The sequence below is a fragment of the Scomber scombrus genome, chromosome 7 (genome assembly GCF_963691925.1).
Source record: "Scomber scombrus chromosome 7, fScoSco1.1, whole genome shotgun sequence".
Classification (NCBI taxonomy): Eukaryota; Metazoa; Chordata; class Actinopteri; order Scombriformes; family Scombridae; genus Scomber; species Scomber scombrus.
In genome coordinates, this window is record NC_084976.1 from 20,026,516 (window position 1) to 20,053,811 (window position 27,296).

A 27,296-nucleotide genomic window follows, 5' to 3' on the forward strand; every position below is an offset into this window, starting at 1 on the left:
CTTTGTTCAAGTGACTCACACCAGCCAGATCTCTGTACAGCACAACAGAGAAAAAAAAGAGGTGAGTAGACTGTGTTTAGGACATACGGCCCCAGGAAGTGTGTCTGACCTCTTGGCCTTGTTTTTCATGAAGGGGGTGTGGGGTGACAGGATTAAGTGACAAAATCGGTCAGTGACAAACAACTGTTTTGTTCATGAATGAACATAACAAGGACCTATATTTTGATCCTCATCCCCTCCCTTTTACTCTCAGTGTGTCATTACTCTTAAAAATGATGGTAAGCACCCTTCAGCAAGGCCATAAACTGTGTAGATATCCAATTCAGGCCACAAATAGTAAGCTAGAGGATGGGAGCAAGTGCAACATTAGAGATGAGTGATCCTGTAGCCTACTCACATAATACAACACTCAGTTATAGCGACAACAGGATGCTGTGATTTTAATTTTGTGACTATGTCGTTAGGCCTTACATAATTTCTGCTAATCATATCAAATATGGAAAGGTGACATCACATGGCTGGCAGACTGCTTTTCTGTGTAATTGGAACAGTAGACGGTCACAGTGCTTAGTGTGAGGATATCTAAGATGCATTATACAGACATAACACCTACTTAAGAGAAGATTAATGTACATTTTCAGGGTGCTGCATGGTTTCAGCACGAGGGAAGGAAAAGGTTAAAGCCAAGGCTCCATTAGACGGGCTTGCCGACCCAATTCTGTGGCGGCGAGGGATTATAACACAGGGGGGAGTGAGAGTGTTAATATGGGCCATAAACAGTACATGACTGGCTACCTAATGCACGAGACGAAGCAGAGGAGGGGGCTGATAGGGAGGCACTGGTTGTAATGGGAAGGATAAGATGGAAGTGGGTGATCGAGAGTGTCACTCCACTGGACGTGAATGATTAAATGATCTCTCGCTGGATTACTATTCCATATTCTAAATGGGAGATTTTTTAAGCTTCATAAACAAATGCACTCATTTATGAGGGATTAACAGTAATCTCTCTATTTCTATCCTTTTTTCCCCCCCTGCGCACCTCTCTCACTGTTCCCTCCTCTCCCTCTTACTGCCTTCGAACTGTAGTTTCTGACGCACTAACCCAATGTAACTAATAGCATATCTTATCACATGCTTCTCCTCTATAGACAGGAGCAGGCTGAGAGAAGTGTAAACCCTTTTATTTCTTACTTTTTTTATCAGTGGACAGCCACAGAGAGTGTGAGGTAATCGTTTAATAGATTACACACCCTTTGCTTTCACTTTTCTGCCCCTTTTTGTCCTCTCTCTCTCTGTCTTGCTCTAATGCTCTTTCTGTTCATCAATTTGAAATCCACTATTCATGCAACATTGTTAGAGTCACATTTATTTCTTCTTTTATTCTCTTGATATTTAAAGGGAATTAAATCAGTTTTATTTAACAGTCACATAGGGCATAAGGCACACACAGACTGAAATGGAGAGTTGTAATGACAATGTCTCCTTCACTTATTTTCATCATATACAGTATAAATACAGTATATACAAACACATGCAAGCTGTTTTACAAAAAAAAAAGATGGATGAAGTGTTAAGGCAGCAAGTTAAGAGTGTGACCAACTGGAAGGTCATGTAAAAACAGAGAGGAGTTTGTGGTTGGTGTAATGGGCAGGAAGGTTGGTCATGCTTCACTTGAGTTGACGTAGATGAAAATGTATGCCAGTTTGGTTGGTTGAGTCTAGGTTTTGGGTTTGCTCAGGCTCTCACAGCTCATCTTTGCCTCCTGTCACCCTCTCTCTCCCTCTGCTCCTCTCCTTTGGTGCTTGGCTTCGAGCCTTGCCGCTCTTGTCCGCCTCCTCCTCGTCCGCTTTCACCACACTCTGTCCGTCTGCAGCCCACATGGCTTCCGCCTCCTCTCGCTCCTGGAGGAGAGAGACAGAATAAACAGATGACAAAATATTGATTCACAGAGGCCACTATGACAGGAAAAGTTTGGATGAAACGGATTACATGTGTTCCTGTCAATTTATATCCTTGAACTGTGAAACTAGTAATGTTTCCTGTATTACACCGAGACTATGTAGGTTTTGCTGAACAGGAATATGAATACTTTTTTGTCTTGTCTTGTTTGGCCTTATTGTTTGGCTTTGTATTGTTATATTTCCCTTCTGAGTATCCTGGTTTTGTTTTGTCTGTCAAAGCACTTTGTAAACTCTGTTTTTAAATGTGTTACATAAATAAAGTTATTATCACAATTAAAATGTTGTAAGCATTGAACCTATGCTTTTCTAACATAGCAAACATACACTTGTGGTGATAAAAGACCAAGTAAGGCTGTAGCAGTAAAACCAAAACATACTGAACTAATCCTGTGAATTCAACATTTATTTTTTAAGAACCAGGATGTTATTTCTTCCTTTAAAAATGTTATGTTATCTCACTGTGAATATTACAAAAGATAAACTCACTGCTAAAGCTTAGCCAACATTGAAGTGGGTAAGCCACTCTACTGTAAGTATCAAAGGTTATTATTTTTATTAAAGGTGTAGTGTGTAGGGTTTAGTTGCATCTATAGCTCAGGTAGCAGATTGCAACCAAATGAATACTCCTCTCTTTTCAAGTGTTTAGTAGAAACTGGTGGCTATGGAATTTGCAAAAGGCCCTCTCCAGGGCTAGTGTTTGGTTTGTCTGTTCTGGGCTACTGTAGAAACACATAACTGAAGAGAAGAAAACATGGCTGCCTCTGTAGAGGAGGACCCACTCTCTATGTAGATATAAAGGGCTACTTCTAGGGTAATGAAAACACAACAATTCTTATTTCCAGGTGATTATACACTGATTAATCAAAATTAGAAATATTATATTCCATTTCTGCCAAGTCTGTTCCACTAGATTTCACAACATTTTACACACTGCACCTTTAACTAATAAACACCCACTCTTCAGAAGAGTCCCTGGTATTTATGTTATTTTCAAAATGCGGACACTGCAATTTATTACAAAATGACTGATGGCATACATTTACAAGAAATTATGATACGAGAACATCCTCAACGCATCTGAATGAGTCATTTTTTCCAAGTGGGTATGATCAACCCAAAGGACAATGCCATGGTTTGATCTCAGATCGGGCATTGTGGATGACAAATCATGAAAACCACCACCAGATTTGCATTGTCTCCAGCTGGTCTCATTTCCCAGCACTGGCATCACAACACAAATAACCACATGGCTGCAGGCAACAGGTCAGACTGGAGGAGGAAGTCAGTGCAGTGTGTCATCGTAACGCTCACCATGTCTCTGTACAGCTTCTCCTTGGTGAACCAGAGGGCCAGTGCGCACCTCCGGCCTCTTGTCACTGCAGTGACACCATGGGGGTTAATTGGACCTGAGGAGAAGCCTGCTACTCGGCCACAGGTGGGTTTTACTCGAGCCTGAAGGGAAAGGTCACAAATTCATCATGTTGAGCAAATACACTTAAAAAAATCATGAAATGAATTAAAGTCATAGTCTTAGATAATCACTTACCGTTACTGTTTTGGCGTCCCTGTTCGTGAAGAAAAACTCTCCACCATCAAAGTTGTCATTCAGATAGAGAATCGCACTGTGGACAGGAATGCAATTTCAATTTAGGGTTTGTTTAAAACACATTTAAAAAATACATTTTAAAAAATGAATATGATAAAGACAATAAAGATAAAAGCATTTTGTTTACCTGAGGTCTCTGTGTATAAAGGCTGGAGGTTCCTTCCAACACTTCTTGGTCTCTGGCTCAAGGAGACAGTTGTCAACATGGACAGGATGAGACAGGTCCAACCGGCCTTCCTGGTCCCCTGAGGGCACAGAAAATCAAACTGACAATTTCATTTCCCTGAAGAAAACATTTAAGTTCACAGAGTCAAGTCAGAACTCTGTGAAATTGTGTAGATCCACATGGGAATAATGTTTAAAAGTGTTCTCCCCTGAGCTTACTGCTGGTGTTACCTGTGATAGCACTGCGGCAGACCAGGTGTGTGAAAGAGACAAAGAGTCCTGAGGGGCTCCTGAAGTAGGAATGAAGCAGGACTCTCACTCTCTCGCCCAGCTCATGTAACAGCCTGGCGTCTGATTGGTTCACCATGCCATCCTGAGACAACTGTGAAAGAAAAAACAATGAGGATCACAACATTTCAACTTCATCTTCATGAGAATACCACTGCACGCCACGATGATGAGATTCACTCAAAAATGTGTAACATATCTGCCTGCATTATCTCCTCTTCACCCACCTTTAAAGCCCTGAGGACGGTCAGGCCCTCAAACGTTTCGTGAGGTGTGTGTGGAGACCGTCGACCCCGATAACCATCTCCAGCAGATGCTGCAGCCTATCAGAGACAAGAGTAGTCATGCGGTATATAAATGTAAGGTGAGAGTGTGACCGTACATCAATTATTTAACAATCTGAACTTACTGTTGCTAACTTCATTATTTTGTCACACTCCTTCTCTGTCATGACCCCGTCGAGTACAACGCGATTGGTCCCATTTAGAACCTCGTCGTCCATGGTGATGGTCACCCCCACCTCACGGATCGGTCCACCTGGAGAAAGGATGAATAGGAAAGGGTGAGGGAAAAAAATGGGTGAATTACAAACTGAAAAAAGAGTGGAAGGACTGTCTTACCTGCAAAAAAACCGCTGTCATCCACTTCCTCCAGCTGCTCTCCCTCTTTCATTTTTTCTTGCATTTTCTCTTTCTCAGCTCTGTAGGAACACAAAAGACTCAGAGTTGACATAACGTTAACTTTTACTAAAGCTTAAGTTACTGAATGACTTTTCCTCTGGTCTGTCGTACCTCCAGACCTCCCTGAGTGATTTAGGTACAACATCTTCTGGAGTCCAAAGATCCTGCCCAGAAAACAATTATTAGTTTTACGGTCGTTCAACTTGTGCATCACGATAGTATATATTTGGCATCAGTACTTACTGGGTCGATGAAACTGAAATCTAAGCTCTCCATACCAAAGTAGAGGAGCTTTTTCTCCTGCAAAGACCGATTAACATATCTGACAATCTCCTGTAGGACAAACACACAAAAACATGTAGTCTGCATGAACAAAAGTATGAAAAGTGAGAAAAGTTGAAAGTCTTCAAGTGAATAAAAGGTCATTGTTACAACCATAGTGGTGAAAAGTACCTGATCAGGCTGTGTGCCTTGTGACTCTGTGTCTCCTCCTAGTGTCTCGTAGTAGAGCTGCAGGTTGTCTATGTTGTCTTTGTCAGAGGGATAAAACAGGAGCAGTGAGCGAAGTGTCTTCACTGCTCCACTAATATCTCCAGCTATGCAGGAGAGAGAAATGAGGAGAAGCAGCACATTGATTAAAACAGCAACTGGTATTGACCATACAGGGTCTTCTTCAGAGCATAAAAAAGCACTGTTTGCACTGTGTGCTCTAAATGGAAAATACACCAGAAATATTATATAGACATAGAGAAAAGAGCTATCACAAATTATATCAAAGAAAATACAAATCATATCACTCAGGATGGTGCAGTCCCATCAATACGTACAATTACAACAATAACTCTAAAATATTAATCGTTTCATGTTACTCTCTTTGCTCTGCCTAAGAATTTCCTGAAAAATGTTTTCTTTAGTGTGACCAGTGTCTTCATCATCAAGAGCACTTTACATGCACTGTTTCATATAAAATGAGATGATCTTTAGTTTGACCTCCGAACACCAACCTTTAAACTGCACAATGTGCAGATGCTCCAGCTGTGTGGGCAGGAAGTCCTCTTGAGCAGAAATCCTTACGGGACGTGTGGCGACCTGAGTAACACAGGACTGCTGGCACGAGAGTAGCGAGAGAGAAAGAGCTAGATGGAAAAGAAAAAACAGTTCCTTTCTCTTTTTGTCTGATTCAAAGTGAAAGAGTAAAACTTTGTTTTTTTCTTACCTGCAGCTTTCTCGAACACGCCACTAACGCTGTCCACTCCTCTGTCCTCAGGCAGCCGCTGGGAGGACACCACACACTGTGCCCTGCACTCCTCTGTCTGCCGCAGTGTTTCATTCAGACATGCTCTCCATTTGTCTGCTGCTTGCACCCAGTCAGAGGAGGCCTCATACTGCAGTGCAGAATCGTACAGGACCTGCGTTTGGGGACAAGTAAAGATACAATAATAAGATTCAAAATGCAGATCCTGCTAGACTGACTCGTGTTAAGAGAAACGCAGACTTTATTCCACTTTATTTTAATACATGCAATTACACAGGCCATTTAAGCCCATTTCAGACAAGCCTAACCATGTTGTAAGAAGTGTGAATGTCTGAAGAGACAAAGGTTTGAATTACATGATTGGATCACAGAAAGTGAAAGGAGACAGAAATTCAGCCCCTCAGGCTGCAGCTGGCTCCTCACAGTTACATCTCCAAAATAATGATCTTATGTATCCAGTTAGTTAACATCAGAGTGTGTGCAGAGTGAGTGTGTTTATTGGTCCTCAACTTCAAGTTCAAGTTTATTGTCATTCCTCTCGTTACAAGTTATGAAAAAAGCAAGAATTAAATATAATGTCCCTGCAGCCATAGTGCAATACATAAAAATATATGTTTTAAACAAAGCAATAAAAACAAACATAGGACAATAGGAGCAGCAAACTTCAATTAAAGTGTAGATACATAAAAATTGTCCTAGTGCTGAGGTGCTTATGGAGTTCTGAACTGTCCCCCCGCAGTCAGGTGGGACAAACAGTCCGTAAAAAAAAAAGCTGTTTTTGACAAAGGTGGTTCTGGATTTGACACTCCTCAGTCTTCTTCCAGAGGGCAGCAGGTCAAATAGACATTGAGAGGGGTGAGAGGAGTCCTTCATGATGCTACAGGATTTTCTTTTACACCTTTCTGTGTATAAAGGGGTCTTCATAACCCGCTGCAGGGCCTTCCTGTCTGCAGCCGAACAGTTGTTATGCCAAACAGTGATGCAGCAGGTCAGTATGGACTCAATTTAACATCTGTAGAACCCGGAGATGATGAAAGTGCATAGACCAGCTATCCCTAGCCAAGAGGGTTTGTCTGTGATGTGCACCCCCAAGAACTTAACACTGTGTGTACTATCTCCACAGTCTTACCATCAACCTGTAGGGGGGAGTGAGTTTCTTCAGCCCTCCTGAAGTCAACAATCATCTCCTTCATCTTGTAGACATTCAGAGAGACTCAACCTGTCTCACGTCGTCCCTATGAGCGGATTCATCATAGTTGAACACGACTGTGTTGACTTCAGCATACTTGATGATGTGGTTGCTCTGGTTTATGGTGACCCAGTCGTGGGTCAGTGGTGGGCTCAGCACACATCCTCGGGGGGCTCCAGTGTTTGCAGTAACACTGAAAGATGTCCATGTTTTGATTCTGACCCTCTGTGTCCTGCTACTCTAAAATCCAACTGCACAATAAGATGCTCAGTCCATGAAAGCTCAGCTTATATGTTAAGGTCTGAGGAATGATGGTATTAAACGCTAAGCTAAAGTGAATGAACATTAAACAGGCAACAGAGGACTGTCCAATCCCTCCTGTAGATGTTGACCTAATAAATCAGACCTGTTTATCCACATAAAACCTGGATGATGGTTTAGAAAATTCTAAATCCACAGAAAGTGATAAACTGAATTTTAAATATTAAACTGTTTTCTACAAATAGTGAGAAAATATTCTGTCCATGAAAAGCAGGATCATTATATACTTTTTCTCTGTTTTACCTCAAGAATTGGTATTTGAAAAGCAAACCAGTGAATTTATTGACAGTCTATTATAGATCTGCAATTACAATTATTATCAAAAGACAGCAACGATTTTGATAATTAACTAATCATTTTAAGCTACTTCTAAGCAAAAATGGCAAACATTCACTGGTTTCAGCTTAACAGATGAGAATGGTTTCTGGTTTTCATATTCTTCTTTAATAATAAATCAATTATCTTTGGTTTCGTATGGACTGTGGTGGGACAAAACGAGACATTTAGAAAAGCTCTGGGCACTTGTGATGGACATTTTTCACAATTTGCTGACATTTTACAAACCGCACGAATGATCAATTGAGAAAATAAAATGGATGGATTGGTTGATAATAAAAATATGTGTTAGCTGCTGAACTATTATCATTATTATCATCATGATTTCTGGGTACGGACTTTATGCACTGCAGTTACCTACAGTGGCCAAAATTACCTGCTCATACACAACTACCTTCTCTGTTTCAAACCCATCAACCCCCCCGTGCTGCTCCTCACCCAGTGTTTCTCATTCTCAAGCTCTCTGTCCTGGAAATCCTCGTCTGTCACTCCTTTCATCCTTCTGTACTTCTCAATGTTGTTTCTCATCTCCAGGTGACTGGGGTTGGCCACAAAGTAGGTTTGAGCTGCTGATGCCGCCCTCTGCAACTTCTCCAACTGATGTGGAGGAAGAGCAGAACATGATATTCTATATATATAATACTGACGATAAGTCATCATCATTAGTATGCCATAGACCTTCATGAGTGCTTTAAGAACAGCTCACCTTGTAGTATGTGACCTGAAGAAAGTTGTAGGGGTTGCGACTGCTGAACTCATACTCAATGTCCGCAGAGACAGGAAGCTGTCCAACAAGGGTGACAGAGCGTCCAATACAGAATTTCAAACACTCAGCCTTCTGCTGCACCCAATCCAAGGCCCACAGGTCCCACATACTCCCCTCTGCAGTGTCTGACAATACAGAAAATGTGCTTCATTATAGGGAGTCATACATAAAATCAAACAAACAGTTCAACTAAACATTTTCCTGTTTAGTTGTTTTGCATAAAAAATATAACTGTATGAATCTAGTTCACATTCATGTTTTCCTATTACTTTACAATTGAGTATTTCCTAATTCTTCTAATTACAAAACTTAAAACTAGATTTTGACAAGAGGCTCCTGAACAAGACAGAGCAACGAGGTTAGCTAATAATACAGGACTCACCTTAGCTGATAAAGCTTTCTTTGTGGTACAAATTTGCAATTAATAAAATTACCACAACTCAATTGACAGGCAGTGAACCTCCAGCTTTGGGGCCCCTGGAGATCTGGGGCCCCAGAGCAGTTGCAGGCATGGGTTTGTAAACTAGTTTTGACTTGATTTCTCCAAATGAACACCTGGATTACTGCTAGGTACAGCAAAGGAAAACAAAGGGATAGCTGCAAGTAAAAAGTAACATTTTAAAGTGGTTTTGAATATATCAATTCAAAAAAATTATTTAACTTATTTATCATATAATTAAATGAATTGCTAATAAATAACCACTCACTGACTCCACTTTAAACACCATGCACCACAAAGACACCATTTAAACCTCATAACATACCCAGTTTACTGTATGCATCCCGTCCTGCTGCCTCACAGTCATCATAACACTGCCTGCGTATCTTAAACAGTGATTCCTTGGTTACGATGGACTTTTCCAGCAGCTCCGCAGCCTTAGCCCACTCCCCATTAAAGTATGAACGGACCCCTTTATAATACAAGAAATCATACGGCTGCAGCAGTGACACGACACTGCCACCAACCTGGTTGACTGAGTTAAAATTAAATAATGCCAAGATAAAGATATGAAACGCCACGTATACAGAGGAGTAGTTGGAGAGGAGCGCCATAGTCCAAGAAGCAAACCCTCAAGTGGAGGAGACTCAGCTTGGAGGAGAGGAGGGACTAACTAGGAAAATATTCGGGGAACGAAGGAGTTTGCTGCCCTAAAAAGTTTCCCCCAGGGTAAAAAGTTATTTCATTTGACATACTCACTACAGCTTGTCGTTATCATTGACTGTTTATTACGTTCCTTTAAATTGAGATTACAGCTAAATTGAGCATAATTTTGTTTGAGATATTAGTGGGATAAGTGACCTGGTTCCTCGCACGTTACCATGGTTGCAATACCTCTATGTGGCCGAGAGGCGCTATTTTTTCCCCCATCCGCATTCCGAAATTACCCACCCCTACTCTACCTCTGATTGGCACTAACCCTACGATGGCAACGAGTACTAGCCAACCAGAGTCAGAGTAGGGCGGGTCTTTTCGGAATGCGGGTGGGAGAAAAAATAAAGCGGTTGTGAGAGGAAGACGTTAGTTGAACTCAACGGACATTACCGTAAATATACAAATAAAGGTGGTTGATCCACTATCCATGGTTTGGTGATTAATTGAAGGATTGGTTCACATTTTTTCAGGTCTGTCTTAAAACAACAGTCAGATGCCCATGTGAACAAAAATGTCATTCCTCATGCTCATACAGAATATATTAAGATGTTCCCTTTGAGGAAGAAATACATTTGGTTTGGGTAGAGACGTGATAATCAAAGGACATCTGGTTACAGAGCCTTGGTCACTCTTGCCCCCTGATGATTTTACCTTTTGCTACAGTACCCCCTCCTGTTTTGGCCCTTCTCAGTTAACATTGACATCTGACTGAGAACCACCTTCCCCCTTACTAAGATGGCCCTTGTTTCTGTCTGAAATGCAAATGCCCTCCCTTCCTGCCCTTTTGTTTATTTTCATTTGCTGATCACAGCCTTGGTCTTACTGTATAAAATGCTTCCACTTCATTTGCTCTGGGTCAGTCTACTGTCTCAGACCCGCTCGGTGTCATTTCACTCACTGATAACCCAGGATATCAATAAACACCACCATCACAGCAAACTTTGAACAAGGACTTGAGTGATTTTCTTCAACACCTTCAAATGTGCTTTCAATGTGAGTGATGGAGGCCAAAATCCAGTGCGTGTCCATTAAGTAATGTCCAAAAATGCATAAAAAAAGTTAATATAAAGCTTATGTGAGGGTCCAACAGTCTGAGTTAGTTACAAATGTTAGTACATTTCAATTAGATATCTGCCACATTTAAAGTATCTTTAGCATAAAACTCCCTTTTTGTGTTTTTCCATGTTGGTCACAGCTGTTGCTTACATACAAATATCATGATGTTTCTCACAGATAAGTGACTTTATGAACAAAGCTCATGAGAAATGATGCTCTAAATTGATAAAGGAATGTACAAAATATGCAAATATGATACTTCCATATACACACCTCTAGCAGTCACAGAAGTATATTAGTTTTAGTGAAGGAAATGTCTAGACAGTAATGCTTTTTACATTTAGGATCCATTGATCCATGATTGTATTAGTCCCATTAATGCTTGTGACTCCAGTAATAATAATTGAGCAGCAGTAGAAGTATAAAAAGGGACTTTGGCACTAAAAAGGCTGTAATGTTGAAAGATATCAACTTGAATTGACCAAATAGATAACTGAAGATTCGTATAAGTTTCAGATAAACCTTTAGATACATTTTTGCACAGAAGGGGGCTTGTGGCAATTGGGGGTCAGCCCTAGTCCCACAGCCCTATGTTACCCCATTTGTAAGTAATTTTCAATCAAAATTAGGTCTTTTCCTCAGGCCTTCATTCCCACAGCACAGGTATGGCCATTCCCTAATGCACATAACATATTGTTGTTTTTCATCCATGAAAATGCTTGAAAGACAGATTAAATTCTTTATTTTAACATTAAACTGGGGGAACATAGGGCTGAGGGAACATGGGGCTGTGGGAACATAGACATGTTCCCGAAAATTGTCTCTGATTATTTACATTATAAGTGTGTTTATAAGGGGATCTTCTAGTTTAGTTTAGTTTAGTTTAGTTTAGTAGTTTCTTTATTGTCATTATATTGAGGATCAGACAACAATATAACGACATTTAGATAGCACTCCCTGAGCCATATAAACATTAAACATAAGACAATTAAAAACAACTTCAGACATAAATACAACATTAACAATCTATAAGAGCAACAAAGTGCAATATGCAAAAAGGTAAAAAGGTGCAAACACAGCAAACAGTAGCAATTATTGTTGTAACAGTAGGCCACAATCAGAAATGAACAGATGAACAGTAGGATCGATTATAGCAAGAAAAGCATAAGAAAAAACCCTTTCAGTGTTTATTAGGCCACCTGAATTGTGTCTATTCCCTACATTCAAACACATTTCAAACCAGTTGCTTTTTTAAATTTACGACGGATACTCATATTGTAGACATTACGGTAACGGGGCCTTCCCTCAGCAGCAGCAGCTCATGATTCATTCAGACAAACACACACAGCAGCAGTTGGGCTAGACAACGGACACACTCTCCGACCCGGTGAATCAAGAGGCTGGGGGTCCAAACTCACGAGGAGCAAGTGTCCCACTGAAAGGCGGAACCAGCTAGCTAGTCATGGCGGATGTTGGAGAGGTTCTGATGTCGGTTTTGTCCACTATCCGGGTCCCGAAGCCCGGGGACCGTGTCCACAAAGACGAATGCGCCTTGTCATTTTCCTCGCCGGTGAGCCATCTTTACCTCTTGCAAATAAAACCGTCAGCTAACAAACAGCGTCCTTTCATTCCCCCACTCTCTTCCCCTCTCTTATATTTGTCACACGTAACGTTTTGTCAGCGCTGTCCTACTTATAACTCACTGGCTTTCCTAGATGTTCCTGTTTCGACTGACTAGCAAGCTAACGTTAGGCTAAGCTAATACTGCACTGTAATGAAAGCTTAGCTGCTCTAGCCTGCTAGCTAGCTGTATTACTTAAACCGGGTATGCTGTCAAAACGAGCTAGCAAGCTAACTGTGGTCCATTGAGGCGGCTGTGGCAGCACCTGTCACATTTTAAGTACACATTATCTCAATCTAACGTTACATAGTTGACGTTTTGAGTTGATTAGCAAACGTCAGAGGTTGAAATATAATGATAACTGATGCTGTGACATGGACAGACACCCACATTGCTCCCAACCTAAACTTCCCAGTGTTGTTTCAGGGTGGTGAGACATTACAACAGTCTGCAACAATTTTTTTTCCAGGAGAGTGAGGGAGGCCTGTATGTGTGCATGAACAGTTTCCTGGGCTTTGGAAGTCAGTATGTGGACAGGCACCATGCCCGGGCTGGCCAGAGAGCCTACCTGCACATCACCCGGACTCGCAAGGCTAAGGTGGACCTCATATCTTCCTATTTATATGATTTATTTTCTTTATAGTGGTGGTTAATTCTGCATCTCCCTTTGGACACCTACAGTAATTTGCAGCACCATCTCTTTCCATGTACACTAAATTACTCCCAGTGCTCATTACATGTGTATTTCTCCTAGAAGGAAGACGACAACAACTCCGGATCTGGACACCCGCCTAAGAAGAAGCCCACCAGACTGGCTATTGGTGTGTGCGTTGAAGAGTATTTGCATAAATATAAATAATATGGGCGTCATCTTTTGTGACTCATAGTGTTTGTCTACGGTTCTGTTTCTGGTCTGTCCAGGGATTGCAGGAGGTTTTGATGTGGAGCAGGAGCAGTATGAGGAGGATGTAAAGGTTGTCATCTTACCTGACAGACAGGAAGTGACAGCAGAGGATCTTGGAACCATGCCTGACGTTGTGAGAGAGCGGGTGAGATTTTGTGTGTATTCTGGTCACAGAAATGCTATCAATTTGTTCAGATTCCGGTTTGTCACAATCGTAGTAGGCTACTCTACAGAACTGACACTGGCACACTTTCAATAAAAATAAAAAGATGTGATAAGAACTTTATTGTCCCAGAGGGGAATTTGCTGTGGATGCTCAATGCTCCCGCTGTTTAATACACATCGAACATCTCATAAATACTTAGATAAATAGTTGTAAAATAAATGTAATGATTGCAATGTTGTAAATACATTCTTTAATATCAGAGTATTGAGACACATGCACATAGGGAGGTACACGGATAAATAGACACTAAACTGTGTTTCTCTCGGTGACCAGTTAGTTCAGGAGTTTCATCATGAGCTCTTTCTGAGGTGTAATTTTTGTCTGAAATCTCATTTTCTGTGTTCTTCAAGGTGTCCCTGTCAATGGCGGGTATCATGGCAGCCGACTCAGTGTCTCATACCTTGCAAATTCAACAGTGGGACGGGGAGGTGAGACAGGAGTCACGGCATGCTGCTGACCTTAAACAGCTTGACAATGGGCTCAAGATCCCTCCCAGGTGAGACCAGGGCTCACAGCTTTCGCTTACATACAAATATGCTGTTTCTCACAGATAAGTGACTTTATAAGTAAAGCTTATGAGAAATTATACTCCAAATTGATAAAGGAATGTACAAAATATGCAAATATGATACTTCCATATACACAAGATACACATACTACAAAATCTTTAGCAGTGGCAGAAGTATATTATTTTCAGTGAAGGAAATGTCTAGACAGTAATGCTTTTTATATTTAGGATCCATTGATCCATGATTGTATTCGTCCATTAATAATTTTGTGTCTGCAGTAATAAAACAATTTGTAGCTGTTAAGTTTTATTTGTCAAAACCTCAGAACACATATATATTAGAGGGCTTACTTGTGTTTTCTCCATCTTAGTGGCTGGCGGTGTGAGGTGTGTGACCTCCAGGAGAATATTTGGATGAACCTGACGGATGGCAAAGTGCTCTGTGGTCGCAGGTACTTTGATGGCACTGGAGGCAACAACCACGCCCTGCTCCACTTCCAGGAAACAGGATACCCACTTGCTGTCAAACTCGGTACCATCACTCCCGACGGTGCAGGTGAGAAAACAAATGGATAATTTTTCTGTGGTGAAAATTTGAAATATCAGGACATGACATGCAAGTATGTATATTATTACCAGTGATGGGAATAAAGGTGTTATAAATAAACAGCGTTACTTTTTTCAGTAACGAGTAATCAAATTAATTACTGTTTCCCCCGCTACTACGCCGTTACCGTTACTGCCAAAAAAAATGCGGCGTTACTTCTTCAGACCTAACTGAAGCGGTTTTCACCCGAACAGACGCTTCTCTCTCTCTCTCTCTCTCTCTCTCTCTCTCTCTCTGTGCCTCCCTGCCAAAGAGCGGCTGCACTTAGAGGCAAAACCAAAGACAGAGTAGGACGCAAATGAGACACAATCTCCCGGAATCTGGATCGATGATCAAGAGTGCACTGTATAGAGTGACTGCGCGTCACCGGACGTTTTTATTTATTTATTCATTTCCAGTACAATTTTTCATTGTTATATTAAGAGAAGTTTATATTGTTATTGCTTTTTGAGGAATAAAATTAAATTGCTGCACATTTACTACATGTACAATTTACTTCTTTTTAGTACATTTCTTAAGCATAATTTAATTTTGAACGCGTTTCGGGCCAGTTGTTGTTGATTGGGGAAGCCAAGTAATTTGACATATTTGAACAATTTTTAAAAAAGTAACATAATAGTTACTTTTCCTGGTAATTAATTACTTTGACATTGCTATAACTCAGTTACTAACTCAGTTACTTTTTGGGAGAAGTAATGTGTAACTATAATTAATTACTTTTTCAAAGTAACGTGCCCAACACTGATTATTACTGCTTCTTTGCCCTCAATTTCCACCACTGTTTTGTCCAGATGTGTATTCCTATGATGAGGACGACATGGTACTGGATTCCAAGTTACCAGAGCACTTATCTCACTTTGGCATTGACATGATGACCATGGAGAAGGCAAGTTCTGTGTTTCTGATTTTTGTAGTTGAACAAAACTATTTTCATTTTGTGTCACTTAACCTGTCATTTTAATCTTCAGCATCTGAACAAGATCTTGTAGATAGAGGTATTGCTCAGCCCTCTGATTCACCTTCAGTTACAAATTTAGCCAGAGATATTTAATTTTATAATTATTATTATTGTTGTTGTTATAGTATGATCACTGATGGATTATAATAGTATAGTAATACCTATCCTTGTGTGCTCTTACTTTCACCACATTCCTAGTATCATATTTGCCTAGTATACTTTTCTTTGTTTCACATATTTTCCCCCGTACCTGTTTGTCTTCAGATTCCCTGCTGCCATTAATTTCTTTGCCACTTGTTTCTCCTGTTTCGCAAAGTACAAATCACACAGCTGTTGAAGTCTAAGATCTCTGAACCTCTCACTGTGTACTGCATTGTTTCTTGTCTCACTAATGTATTGTTGCACACACACTTAATGATGTGGCACAGGCAGGGGGTGGAGGAATTGTTCTACAGTGGAGGAAAAGACGTAGCACTTACAACTGCGATGATGTCTTTTGTAGTTTCTTACTCATCTGCCTGGTGTCTTTACTACTTTTAAATTGGCTGATTTTCCTCATCATTTTCAAAACTTGCCTTCGCATATGAAGGTTGCCGTATTCCATTTGTGTGTCCCCTGCATCCTTCAGTCTCTTATCCCTTTTACTTCTCTGCTATCAGACTGAGCGGACTATGACAGAGCTGGAGATTGCTGTGAACCAGCGTGTGGGGGAATGGGAGGTGATCCAGGAGTCTGGGACTACCCTACGTCCCCTGTATGGCTCGGGCCTGACAGGCATGAAAAACCTGGGCAACAGCTGCTACCTCAACTCTGTCATGCAAGTGCTCTTCACCGTTCCAGACTTCCAGAGCAAGTCAGTACAGCCTCCATCTTCCTGCACTGTCAGCTTGTTACGTTAACCATGTTTAACTTATGTAATAAAGCACAATTTTCATCCCTGTGGCTCGCTGCAAAAAATATTATATTACAGTTGTGTAGAGGTGAATCTTAAATGTTCTTCCACTCAACAGCAATAATAGTACTAGTGGAATATTGAATGTAAAGACATTTGTTTCATAACCTTTTATCCATGTTTTCCAGGTATGTGTCTAACATCGACAAGATTATTGATGATGCCCCAAGTGACCCCACTCAGGACTTCAAAGTCCAAGTGTGAGTGTATTTTACAACTTTCTACCTAATGTAACAAAGCTTAAAGAAGTTGAACTGCTTGTTTAGGAGAAGCTGTTGTATACCTATAGATGCTTGAAAACAATCATCAGTACTATATCAGAAAAGTAAGAAAAATATTAGACACTCCAAAGTGATTTCTTTTTCTACACTCCATTTCCTAGCTCACTTTCTACTAGGCCTGGGCGATAAAACAATGACAACGAATATGTAAAGCTCAGTTTCATGCACAAACCCCATGCATGATCCCTCCCTGGCTCAAAACAGCCTATGATATCCTTGGATAATGGATAGCACCACGAGTCAAACATTCAATCGTTTAACATATGTTTTGTTCGGTTGCACCATTGACAGCATAGAGTGAGAAAATGAGCACAGATGTTGTGGATAAATTATTTATTTGTGCGTTTTTTTTATTATTGTGATAACATAAAAATTATTTCCTGTGTGTTTGATAAATAAAGTAGTTAAATTCAAAGTAAGTAAAAGTAAAAATAGGTAATTAAAAATGATTAATTGATATTGACTGACATGAAACATTTTATCATGCTATCGCCCAGCCCTATTTCCTACACCCATGTATTCACACACATCCTGTATTTTTTCACATTTTGACTTGAAAATGTTGCTGTCGTGCACAGAAGATTAAAGAAAACATTCACATAAACATCGACATTCTCATAGCGTTGCCAGCTGTCAACCACAAACCCAATTACAGACCTCTCTCTAGGCAGATCCATGTTCAAATGTGATTTTTGTTTTGAATGTGGGTTCTGCTCCTGAATCAGAACGCTCTATTGATCAGCAGAGTTTAGCCAGACTTATAATGACACTTGGCCTCTTGCCATTTGAGCTCTATGCCATTGCAGTAGAAAGGAGATTTTATTCACTGACAAAGCCTTTTATTGTGAAAACAAAAGTGAAACCGTAGTCTGATATGAGCTGCACCGGTATGTGCTACAAAGTGACTTGAGGCCTTTTTCACGTCTCTCATAAGTTCACAAATATAAGAATCTCATATTTTTACTTACTGTAAAATTCAATTTTAAATCTGCCAGAGGTGACGTGTGTATGGCCTAATCAAACACAGCTTCTACATTTCTTCATGCACAAAAACGTTTGTCCTCTCAAGAGACATATCAAAGTCTTTTCCCTTATTAGACATTGTACCCCATTATTTGAAAAACTAAAATACATCTAGGCCTATATCCAAATCCTCCTCCTCTGGTGTGTTGTTGAATGTGCAGTGATTTCAGCTTTGTTTGTTTATCGCAGAGCCAAGCTCGGCTACGGTCTGTTGTCAGGAGAGTATTCCAAACCAGCACCAGACCCTGGAGATGAAAATGGTGCATCTGAACCCAGGGTAAGAAGAAACAATCATCCAGTGGATTTCAAAGTCTTTACAGATATCTATTGCGATGTTTGGGATTTACTCTCTGAAATTTCTGAGAATGTGGTCCGCCAAAGCTCTCATCGTTGACAAACTTGGGTATTCATGTTTGCAGGGAGACCAAATCGGCATAGCACCACGAATGTTCAAAGCACTTGTTGGGCGGGGCCACCCAGAGTTCTCCACCAATCGCCAACAGGATGCTCAGGAGTTTTTATTGCACTTCATAAACATGGTGGAGGTAAAGTTGTGCTCTCACTCTGCCTCTCTTCATTGTCCTCAGCTCTAGTCCTTTATACTATTGTTATTATTTCCTTTCACTCACAGAGGAACTGTCGCTCCGGGGCCAACCCATCTGAAGCCTTCAGGTTCCTGGTGGAGGAGAAGATTGTATGTCAGCAATCAGAGAAAACCAAGTACACACAGCGGGTGGATTACATGGTCCAGCTGCCGGTGCCCATAGACCAGGCTACCAACACAGGTGAGGGGTTGATAGCTAGGTTCGCCTAATGGGGTAAAAATGTTTCCCATACCTTTTTAGATGCACATGCTTTGTATACTTGAATGAATTGTGTCCAGTGAAAATCAAGTTTTTAACCTTGTTAACATGTCCATGTGGTATTTTTTATATACCACAAGACATATCTGGAGCGCCATGGCTGTGCTTTTCTGCTTTGCAACTTCAGAGTTATCTTTTTTGTGCAGCTACTCCCAGCGCTTTTGTTAAAAATCTCTGAACTTTTCAGAAAGTTGCTGGTGTTGTCATTGTCGTTTCAGGCAGCCAGTCATTTATTAGATGGGTGCAATTCGGTGCTCATAGGGGAGAACAAAAAGCCAAACAAATAGATGGTAGCCTTAGAATAACAAATAGATAATAAATGGCAAGGAGGCGATGCTAGTCTATCATACAACGGTGGTTAAAGTGGTAATGTGTTAAGATATTATTGTCATATAAACAAAACACGTGCACAGCGCTTCATCAAAAAAGCTCCCCAGCTCCCTGCCAGCGTTTTTCTGTGAGAAAAAAACACACATACATAGACACATGTTGTTATTGTTCCAAGCAAAGTATCTTTATATGTCTTAATGCATGTCTGGAGAGGATCTTTAATACTTTTTATTGCTTTGATTGAACACAGTGCTGTGTACATTTTTACTTTTTTCAATTATGTATACATCTCTCTTAACAGAAGAGCTGCAGGAGGCAGAGCGCCGGCGTGATGAAGGGGACGCATCAGCCCCTACAGTACGTGCGCAAATTCCCTTCACAGCTTGCATGGCGGCCCTCAGTGAACCAGAGATCCTCACAGACTTCTGGAGCTCAGCTGTGCAGGCAAAGACTACTGCTACCAAGTACGGAAAGAGACATCCACTCACACACTGAAAGTGATTAATTAGAAGCGAATCTTAATATTAATATCAGCTTTTGTCTAATTTGTCAGAACGACCCGCTTTGCCTCTTTTCCCGACCATCTGGTTATTCAGATCAAGAAGTTCACCTTTGGCCTTGACTGGGTCCCCAAGAAACTGGGTGAGTAAACATATCACTCAGTGTTTGTGTTGAAGACACGAGCATGGTCATCACTTCCTCTCAGAGTTGTAAAATCAGCTCACTGAGACAAACTAGGCCACAGAATCATCTGGAGGATCTGAAAAAGTATCAAAACATAATGTGATTACGTCCAGGTGTTGAAATGTTTTGGGATTGGATTAAAGGTTGAGTGGAGGAATGTATTCACCCCTGATACACATACAGCACATGTCGAAGCTCATTGTCATTTAAAATCTCTGATACCAGCAACAGACTAAATACTTGATCCTGATGGACCTAACAGTGTCTGTTAAAATTGAATTTTTGGTTCCAATCATTTTTTATTTTTTAATTCTTTTTATTTAATATTTATTTGGCAGGGACAGTACACATCAATGAGCATTTTAGTGTACACTGCAATATAAATGGGTCAGAGTTAGCCAAGAGGGTAGTTTACACCTGTAGTCCACGGGCAGGTCAACAACATAGCAAAGCACAATGAAAAAGAAAAGAAAAATAAACATGACATTTTGAAATATAAAAAGCACATCATCAATAAAAAGAGAGAATAAAACCTATTTCCACATAGAGTTTAACAGTGAAACACACAGAAGCTGGAGATTTAGTTATAAATACAGCTCTGGTGTTCTTTGAGTTGGTTCAGAGTTGTTGTTTTTGAATAGTGAAAATGAAAAGTCCTTATATGTGGGGAGAGTGTTTCAATAGTGTGTGGCTCTGACAGAGAAGGCTTAACATCCAAACGTACTCCTTTGTAAAGGAACAACACAATCCCTTCTATAATAGTCCTTTCTGGCCACAAACTGGCTCAGTGGTAGAGGGGCCAGACCGTGTAGGTCGGATATTAAAAACAAGGCAGGCGTCATTGTACAGTCTGAGGTTGTCCAGTGTGAGGAGATTATACTTATGAATAATGAGGCAGTGGTGATATCTGTGGGGCTTCTTGTCCATGATTTTAAGTGTTTGTTTTTAGGTGGACTAGAGTTGATGTAGGGGGGTTAATCCTGCTTGTGATACAGTATGACAGACGGGAGAATATCATTTTGTACATATATAATCTGAAATAAGCAAGACCACACTTCACGGTGTGGTTGACCTTCCTTACACGTTTTTTAAATGTTAAATTTGAATTCTGATAGCAGCTGAAATTTTTCACTATTAAACAAGACATGGCTCCCACTTCCAGAGGACAAGCGGTAAATAAATGAATGAATGAAGAAAAAACTATTACAATTATGGTTTGGAAATATTGTACATATAATTTGTTTATGAAAATACTCAAACTCAGTCAAAAACTGAGCTCAGATTTGGTTGGTAGTGACCCAGTAACACGCACAGACAACCCCACAGCTGTCCTTGTCTTCTGATTCAAATGTTGCTTAATCGTAATTGATGCATGGAAATACATGACATCACTTTTTTTCCCAACCAAAAGATGCAAGAGAAATGAAGAGCACAGACAAAATGCAAAATACAGAAAATCTCTCTTGTAAAGTAATCAGAAAGTTTTACCCGGAAAGTTTTGTTTTCTTCCATCACAAACTAGAGTGAATGCAGAGGCAGCAGTGATGGTCAAGCGAGCTTAGGGCGGTAGAGCAGCGCGAGTGAATAAGAGAAATACACATTTATTTCACTGTGGTTACCTTCTAAAGCAGAAATAATGACAGTAAAACACTCAACAGGTCGTCCACTGTCGAGACAGGCACGCTGAAGTTTTATGTAATTTTCCCCCTTTGCATCAGAGAACAATGTGATGGCTCTGTGCTGTTGTTTCCTCATGTGTGAATAAAAGTCATTTTTATATCCAGCGTGGGCCAAATCGCCTGATCTTCATGGTTCTTCAGATGTGGTGGAAACACAAACAGGAGGTGCAGAAGGGAATTTTACTTCCTGAGATTGTTTCCTCTGGTTCTGTAGTTCCGGGAAATTTTGGATAAAAAATAGCTATTTGTTAAATAAAATTATTGAACTTAAACGACCAACATTAGCCAGTTTTCTAAGGAGAGATGAGAGGTATTAATTCACATCTGTGCATATGAACTCAACTCCGACTGGGTAGTTATTTCCTCCTGTTGCTATCATACTGGCACACAACAACTTAGTCCATTTCCTGAGTAATGGATTTGCACACATTGTTGTTTTCATTCACGTTCTGGTAGCTTGTTGACGTCAAATTGTGGAGAATGTGGAAGCTGCTGACTGATCGGCTTCCTCCAGTTTGTTTAAAGTACTTTAATGTAATTGGGTGAACTCTGCTTTTGGTCTGTGGGGGGATCAAAACGAGCTGAAAAAAAGGATAAAATTGCATCAAATTTAACTTGACTCAACATTTTGCTAATGTGGGACTTTTGAGTGTTTGAGCAATGAAGGGCGGCACCAACTGAGACACTTTGTCGTACATCATCATTTATACTTGCTACAATTTTTGTGATATTGTCAAGAAGTTAGGGGTGAGGAAAATGTACTGAACTTTCACATTGAAATGGTGCAGGATCCTAGATAATGGTGGATGATGAAATAATATTTTACTGTTTTTTTGCTTTATGCAGACGTGAGCATCGACGTTCCTGATACTCTGGACCTGAGTGCGCTACGTGCTATGGGACAGCAGCCTGGGGAGGAGCTTTTACCAGAGGTGGCCCCGCCCCCACTCATGACCCCAGATGTGGAGGTTAAAGGTATCCTGGGTTCCCATGGCAACGAGGAGGACGACTCGCTCTACTCCCCACTGCTGTGTCAGTCTGTCTGTCATTTCTGATCTTCTCCTTCCTCCTCGGTGACACTGTTATATGTCCACCCTTGTTTCCTCCTTTTCTTTTTTTCTGCCTTTTCTGTTTTCATGTGTCCTCGTGTTGCCTTTTTATTTGTTTACTTTTGCATCACGTGAGGTTCATAGTAGTTTGTATTACAGAAGCCGTATCTTATTGGTTCCGTTTTTGCTGTTGCTAACCCTATGAATTGATGTTTCAATATATATTTTTTATGATTTTTGCCTTTTGTCAACTTTTTAAAACCAGAAAATATTGTTCTTCCATTTGTTAATGACAGACATTTCCACTAAAAATGAAAACAGAAGAACAGACATCTTTATTGATCTTCATCCAAGTAATTCAACTCTTTCCTCTCAACACATTCTCAGCTCCAGTTCTTGATGACTCCACTGTGTCCCAGTTATGTGAAATGGGATTCCCACTGGAGGCCTGCAGGAAAGCGGTGTACTACACTGGGAACACTGGAATCGATGCTGCCATGAATTGGATAATGGGCCATATGGATGACCCAGGTGTGCAGATCAGTGGGAACAAACCAGTGAGCAAATCATCATCAATCAATTGGACTGCTCCTCTCAGTATTCATGTTCTTCTCTTTCTGATTGGCTGCAGACTTCTCTGCCCCGCTGGTGTTGCCAGGCTGCAGCTCTGGCGCCGGGACCACACCCACAGAGAGCCTCTCTGAGGAGCACCTGGCAACCATCGTCTCCATGGGTTTCAGCCGAGACCAGGCAACCAAAGCACTTCGAGCCACGGTTAGAATCAATCTCTGTCCAATTTAAAGATTGGGATTTAACTAATTTCACAGGCCACTAGTCTAAAACTACAACTGTGCCAATACAGGCAGGCACAGCTGTGCCCTTTTTACTCCGTAATGAAACTCGGAGACTTTTACTCTAATAGCTCAACAAAATTAGTGTCAGTTTAAAGTCACAGTAAGCAAAGCTGTCTTATTATTATCTGATAAGGCATTTGTCGTAGATTTGCTTGTACTCGTAGATTTATTGTTTTGCTGGCATGTTGAAATGTAGAAAAAAGTAGTGTATTATATAACAAAGTATTGCTGATGAACAAGAATAGCTGTTAAAAGTTGTCAGTAAACAACGGGTGACTGACTTAACACTTCTCTATGGATTATGGATTTTGTTGTGATGCAGCTTAAGCCAATTATGAGGTGAAGTCAGTTGTGGTGGCCTAATTTACAAGTTAGGTTTTTACTGAAGTAGACGCTCTTCAGAAACTGACTTCAAACATTTTTGTTTTGCTGCATATTTGTCTGCGGATCAGTTTTACACAAAGTGAAAAACTACAAAGTGAATCAGTTAGGCAAAGAGCTGCAGGTGACTCTCAAACCTTCACCACACATGAAACTAAACAAAGCTTTTTACTGTGCTCCTCCTTCTTATTAGTTACTGTCTCAGTCTCACGTTGAATCAGCAGTGTGATTCCACTTTTTCTCCTCTTAGAAAATATCCTGTAACTGCTTTTGACAGTTGAATTATCAAGACGTTATTAAACATTTGGCTCCCTATAGAGGTGGCCTTTCATAGTGCATTGAATGCTTCATGAAAGCATCACAACCCAATTAATAAAAATGAAAGCAGTTGCTATGTAGAAATGAATCTGACCAATTAGTCTCATCTATTCAATGGATTTTGCAATGTTTACATTTTGTGATGTTCAGCCTTTGAAGAAATGACATCAGCTGTCTTTGGTTTTCTAACTTGGATAAGTATAATTTAAAAAACATATAATCCTTACAAACCATTTGTTGATATTCACTGACTGTGTTACTCCTCTTTGTGAATCAGAGTAATGTGCTGGACCGAGCAGTTGACTGGATCTTTTCCCACCTGGATGACCTGGAGTCCATGGATGTGTCTGAAGGAGGTCGCTCAGCTGCAGAGAGCGAGGGTGGCAGGGACCCTCCGCCCGGACCTCGTGTCAGAGACGGACCAGGCAGTGAGTCCCAGGGAGAGGGAGGAGAGAGAGGATGTTTAGAGGGATACTTTCAGGATTCAGAAGAATGTGACACAATCATCTTCTATCAATCATAATTTAATTGAATTTTTCATATTTAAACATGAGGTTTCCTTCCTTTCTCCAGAATATGAGCTGTTGGCATTCATCAGTCACATGGGGACGAGCACAATGTGCGGCCACTATGTTTGTCACATCAAGAAGGATCAGCAGTAAGTGTTCCTCTGCACGGCACTTCAGTGTTTTTCTGACTTTTAGGAATATTTCACTGTTTCAGAGCTTCAAATATCATATTTCAGGTGTTTAAAAAAAAAAACAGGTACAGCTTTAGATGACGTAATAGTCATGATTGGATCAACGATATTTTAGCCATAACACTAAAGTCTCACCTCATAGTCACATTGTTTAGTTATTAATGTTTTTACAAGTGTTTGCACTGCAGTGTGTCTCAAGAAGACACTACCTCTGCTGAAAAGAAAACTGGAAAAGATGTGGCTGAGCCCTGCTAACCCGATGTGTCATTCATTAAAAAAAACAAAAGAATCGCAATACTGAGTCAGATGTGTGTACAGGTGTTTGTAGTTATTCTGCAGAAGCCTGGTGTCATTTTCAGCTGATTTAATGAAAGTAAACACAGTGAACGAACGTGCGTAAACACATCAGTGAAGCTGCCTTCAGATGCTGCAGAGATTTCATGAACTGAAGGCTTTTCATACAGTACAAAGCAGCTGTGGATGACAGTCACTTTAAGAATCACCCACATTCATTTACAGATCAATACAGGTGCTTTAATCACATTAAATGTTATATTCTGCGTTATTTTGGTCGGAGGGTGTCTAATTAAAATCATTTATTGTTTGATTGTTCTAGCGCTGGTGGTTGGACTATCATAAAAAAATACGGCCCAATATTTTATTTAGTGGTCAAATGATCAAACTAGTCTGAATTTGCAGCAGTAATTGGCTCCTTCTCTGTTCTGATTAGGATTGGATTTAAAGGTTCAACATCTTAGAGTAGACTTGGACATTATTGTTTTGACTGTAACACCTGGCTTAGACTTTACCACTTTATTACCATAATGCCTGAAAGTGAGGGGACAGAAAGTCTCGTTTTCTCCCTTATTCTGGCTCCAGTGGTCTCATCTGTTCCAAAAAGAACAAAAAAAGTTAGTCTCACAAATCACATGCTTTCTGTTCTTTGATGAGTAGTTACAGTTTTATCCATTTTGGCACTAAAAAATGTCTTTTTTAAAAATGATTTTCTAATGGAAATGCTCAGCAGGGGGCACCATACTCCAGGTCTGGTTTGTGAAATGTCATCTGATGTGTACACAGTATTACATCGTACTGACCTTTTGTAGATCTAATGAATTCAAATGGTTAAAAATATCCACTTTGGAATAAGCCCAAAACTTGCTATCATGTGTTCATATATTATGCTTTCAGTCATTTGGATCATGTTGGATGTTTAATGTTCAAATAAGACACACATTCCACTCATAATAAGATCAATAAACTGTCTGTAAACAGCTCATTATTAAGTGTGTGTGCTCTGTGTTTCACAGGTGGGTCATCTTCAATGATCAGAAGGTGTGCGCTTCAGAGAAACCTCCCAAAGACCTGGGATACCTCTACTTCTACCGGAGAATGGCCGAATGAGACAAAGGAGCGCTACACTCGGGGTGAAGGAAGAGGGCGTGGACGCTAACACAAACACACAACACAACATCCACAGCTGCACCCCACCAAGCTCTTATAAACGCCCTGGCACGCTTCACAACTGACAAAACTGTAAATAAGTCTCTCAGATTGCAAATATACCCGGTTAAATAAATTGGTGCAGATGTACAGATTAGGTATTGGGGGGGGAGATGTTTTATTTTCATCCACTGAGCACAAAAGCGTGGGCCTGATCAGAGAAGCAGTTTCAAATAGTTTATCTGGACAAGTTTTCTGAGTAAAACTCTGAAATCTGGATTTTTGCCTGATGTTAAAAGACCTTTTCCAGGTTTTACTCTACAGTATCATCCAGTAACTCAGAAAACCTGCTTCATTGAACAGGCCCTAAACATTAGCCATTCACTCTTTAATAAGTTTGCTCTATTATCACCGTTCCATGTCCTGTCTATTGACGTCCATTGCCAGCAATGGTCACTGCCCTTTCCCTTCAAAATACAGTCTATTGCTTCCAGCCCCCTCTTTTTATTTTATTGGACGGTTGCAGCTTAGTGTCACCTCTTCAGCCAAGCACCAACTCCTCCTCTAGCCTATTCAGTGAGGAAGTAATAACAGTTCAAGACGAGAGGAAATGTCAGTAAGTGAAACAAATAAATAACAGCTCAAATGTGTGTTACAAAAGGAAATAAAAAAAATGTCAAACACCAAAATCAACTTGTTTTCTCTGAAAAGTTTGGTGAGGGTGATAACTGGGTGATTTTTTTTTTTGTTGGTTTTATTTTTTTATTTTGCAAACAAATCCTTTGTTACTTCTGCTGTGGAACAATAAAGAATTGTCTTTCTGTCATTTTGCCTTTTTCTTTTTGAGTGAGCCGTCATGAAATTGGTTTTATAAGAACAATCAGCTAGTGATTTCAGTACGAGTGATGAGTTGACATACGTGACAATCCTACAAAGTGCATGCAGAATTAACATGTCAGTGTTTTGAATACATTGTACAGACCTTTCTTGAGCTTTATATAGAACAGAATAGAAAGTATTTATTGTCATTGTTTGATGAGAACAGTTTGAAGAATCTCAGGCCTAGTTTGCAAGAAAGCGCAGGCATGAAGAGCAAAGCCACAAAGGGCTGGGGTTTGCGTTGGCCTATAACTTGC

The 27,296-nt window shown here is 40.4% G+C and overlaps 2 protein-coding genes across 3 annotated transcripts; one reads left to right on the forward strand and one right to left on the reverse strand.

The window, feature by feature from the left end:
- Window positions 1-1,383: 1,383 nt before the first annotated feature.
- On the reverse strand, window positions 1,384-9,623 carry p3h3 (prolyl 3-hydroxylase 3). The gene is made up of 16 exons (XM_062423120.1): window positions 9,335-9,623; window positions 8,511-8,695; window positions 8,243-8,401; window positions 5,920-6,112; window positions 5,708-5,839; window positions 5,157-5,299; window positions 4,947-5,036; window positions 4,815-4,867; window positions 4,644-4,723; window positions 4,433-4,560; window positions 4,251-4,346; window positions 3,967-4,117; window positions 3,698-3,815; window positions 3,511-3,586; window positions 3,276-3,416; window positions 1,384-1,904 (listed from the first exon to the last, which is right to left on the reverse strand). Exons 1-16 carry the CDS (start codon window positions 9,621-9,623, stop codon window positions 1,746-1,748), a joined length of 2,193 nt encoding a protein of 730 aa, XP_062279104.1. The 3' UTR covers window positions 1,384-1,745.
- A 2,502-nt stretch (window positions 9,624-12,125) lies between these two features.
- On the forward strand, window positions 12,126-26,853 carry usp5 (ubiquitin specific peptidase 5 (isopeptidase T)). 2 transcript variants are annotated; one of them, XM_062421770.1, is made up of 20 exons: window positions 12,126-12,349; window positions 12,870-12,998; window positions 13,155-13,221; window positions 13,322-13,449; window positions 13,881-14,026; window positions 14,410-14,594; window positions 15,437-15,531; window positions 16,263-16,456; window positions 16,684-16,755; window positions 18,049-18,136; window positions 18,279-18,404; window positions 18,491-18,644; window positions 19,354-19,516; window positions 19,606-19,694; window positions 22,262-22,390; window positions 22,852-22,995; window positions 23,096-23,238; window positions 24,295-24,445; window positions 24,591-24,675; window positions 26,028-26,853. In XM_062421770.1, exons 1-20 carry the CDS (start codon window positions 12,242-12,244, stop codon window positions 26,119-26,121), a joined length of 2,490 nt encoding a protein of 829 aa, XP_062277754.1. In that variant the 5' UTR covers window positions 12,126-12,241; the 3' UTR covers window positions 26,122-26,853. The 2 variants fall into 2 exon arrangements, with proteins under 2 accessions (XP_062277754.1, XP_062277755.1); XM_062421771.1 differs by having other exon boundaries at window positions 13,158-13,221.
- Window positions 26,854-27,296: the final 443 nt, after the last annotated feature.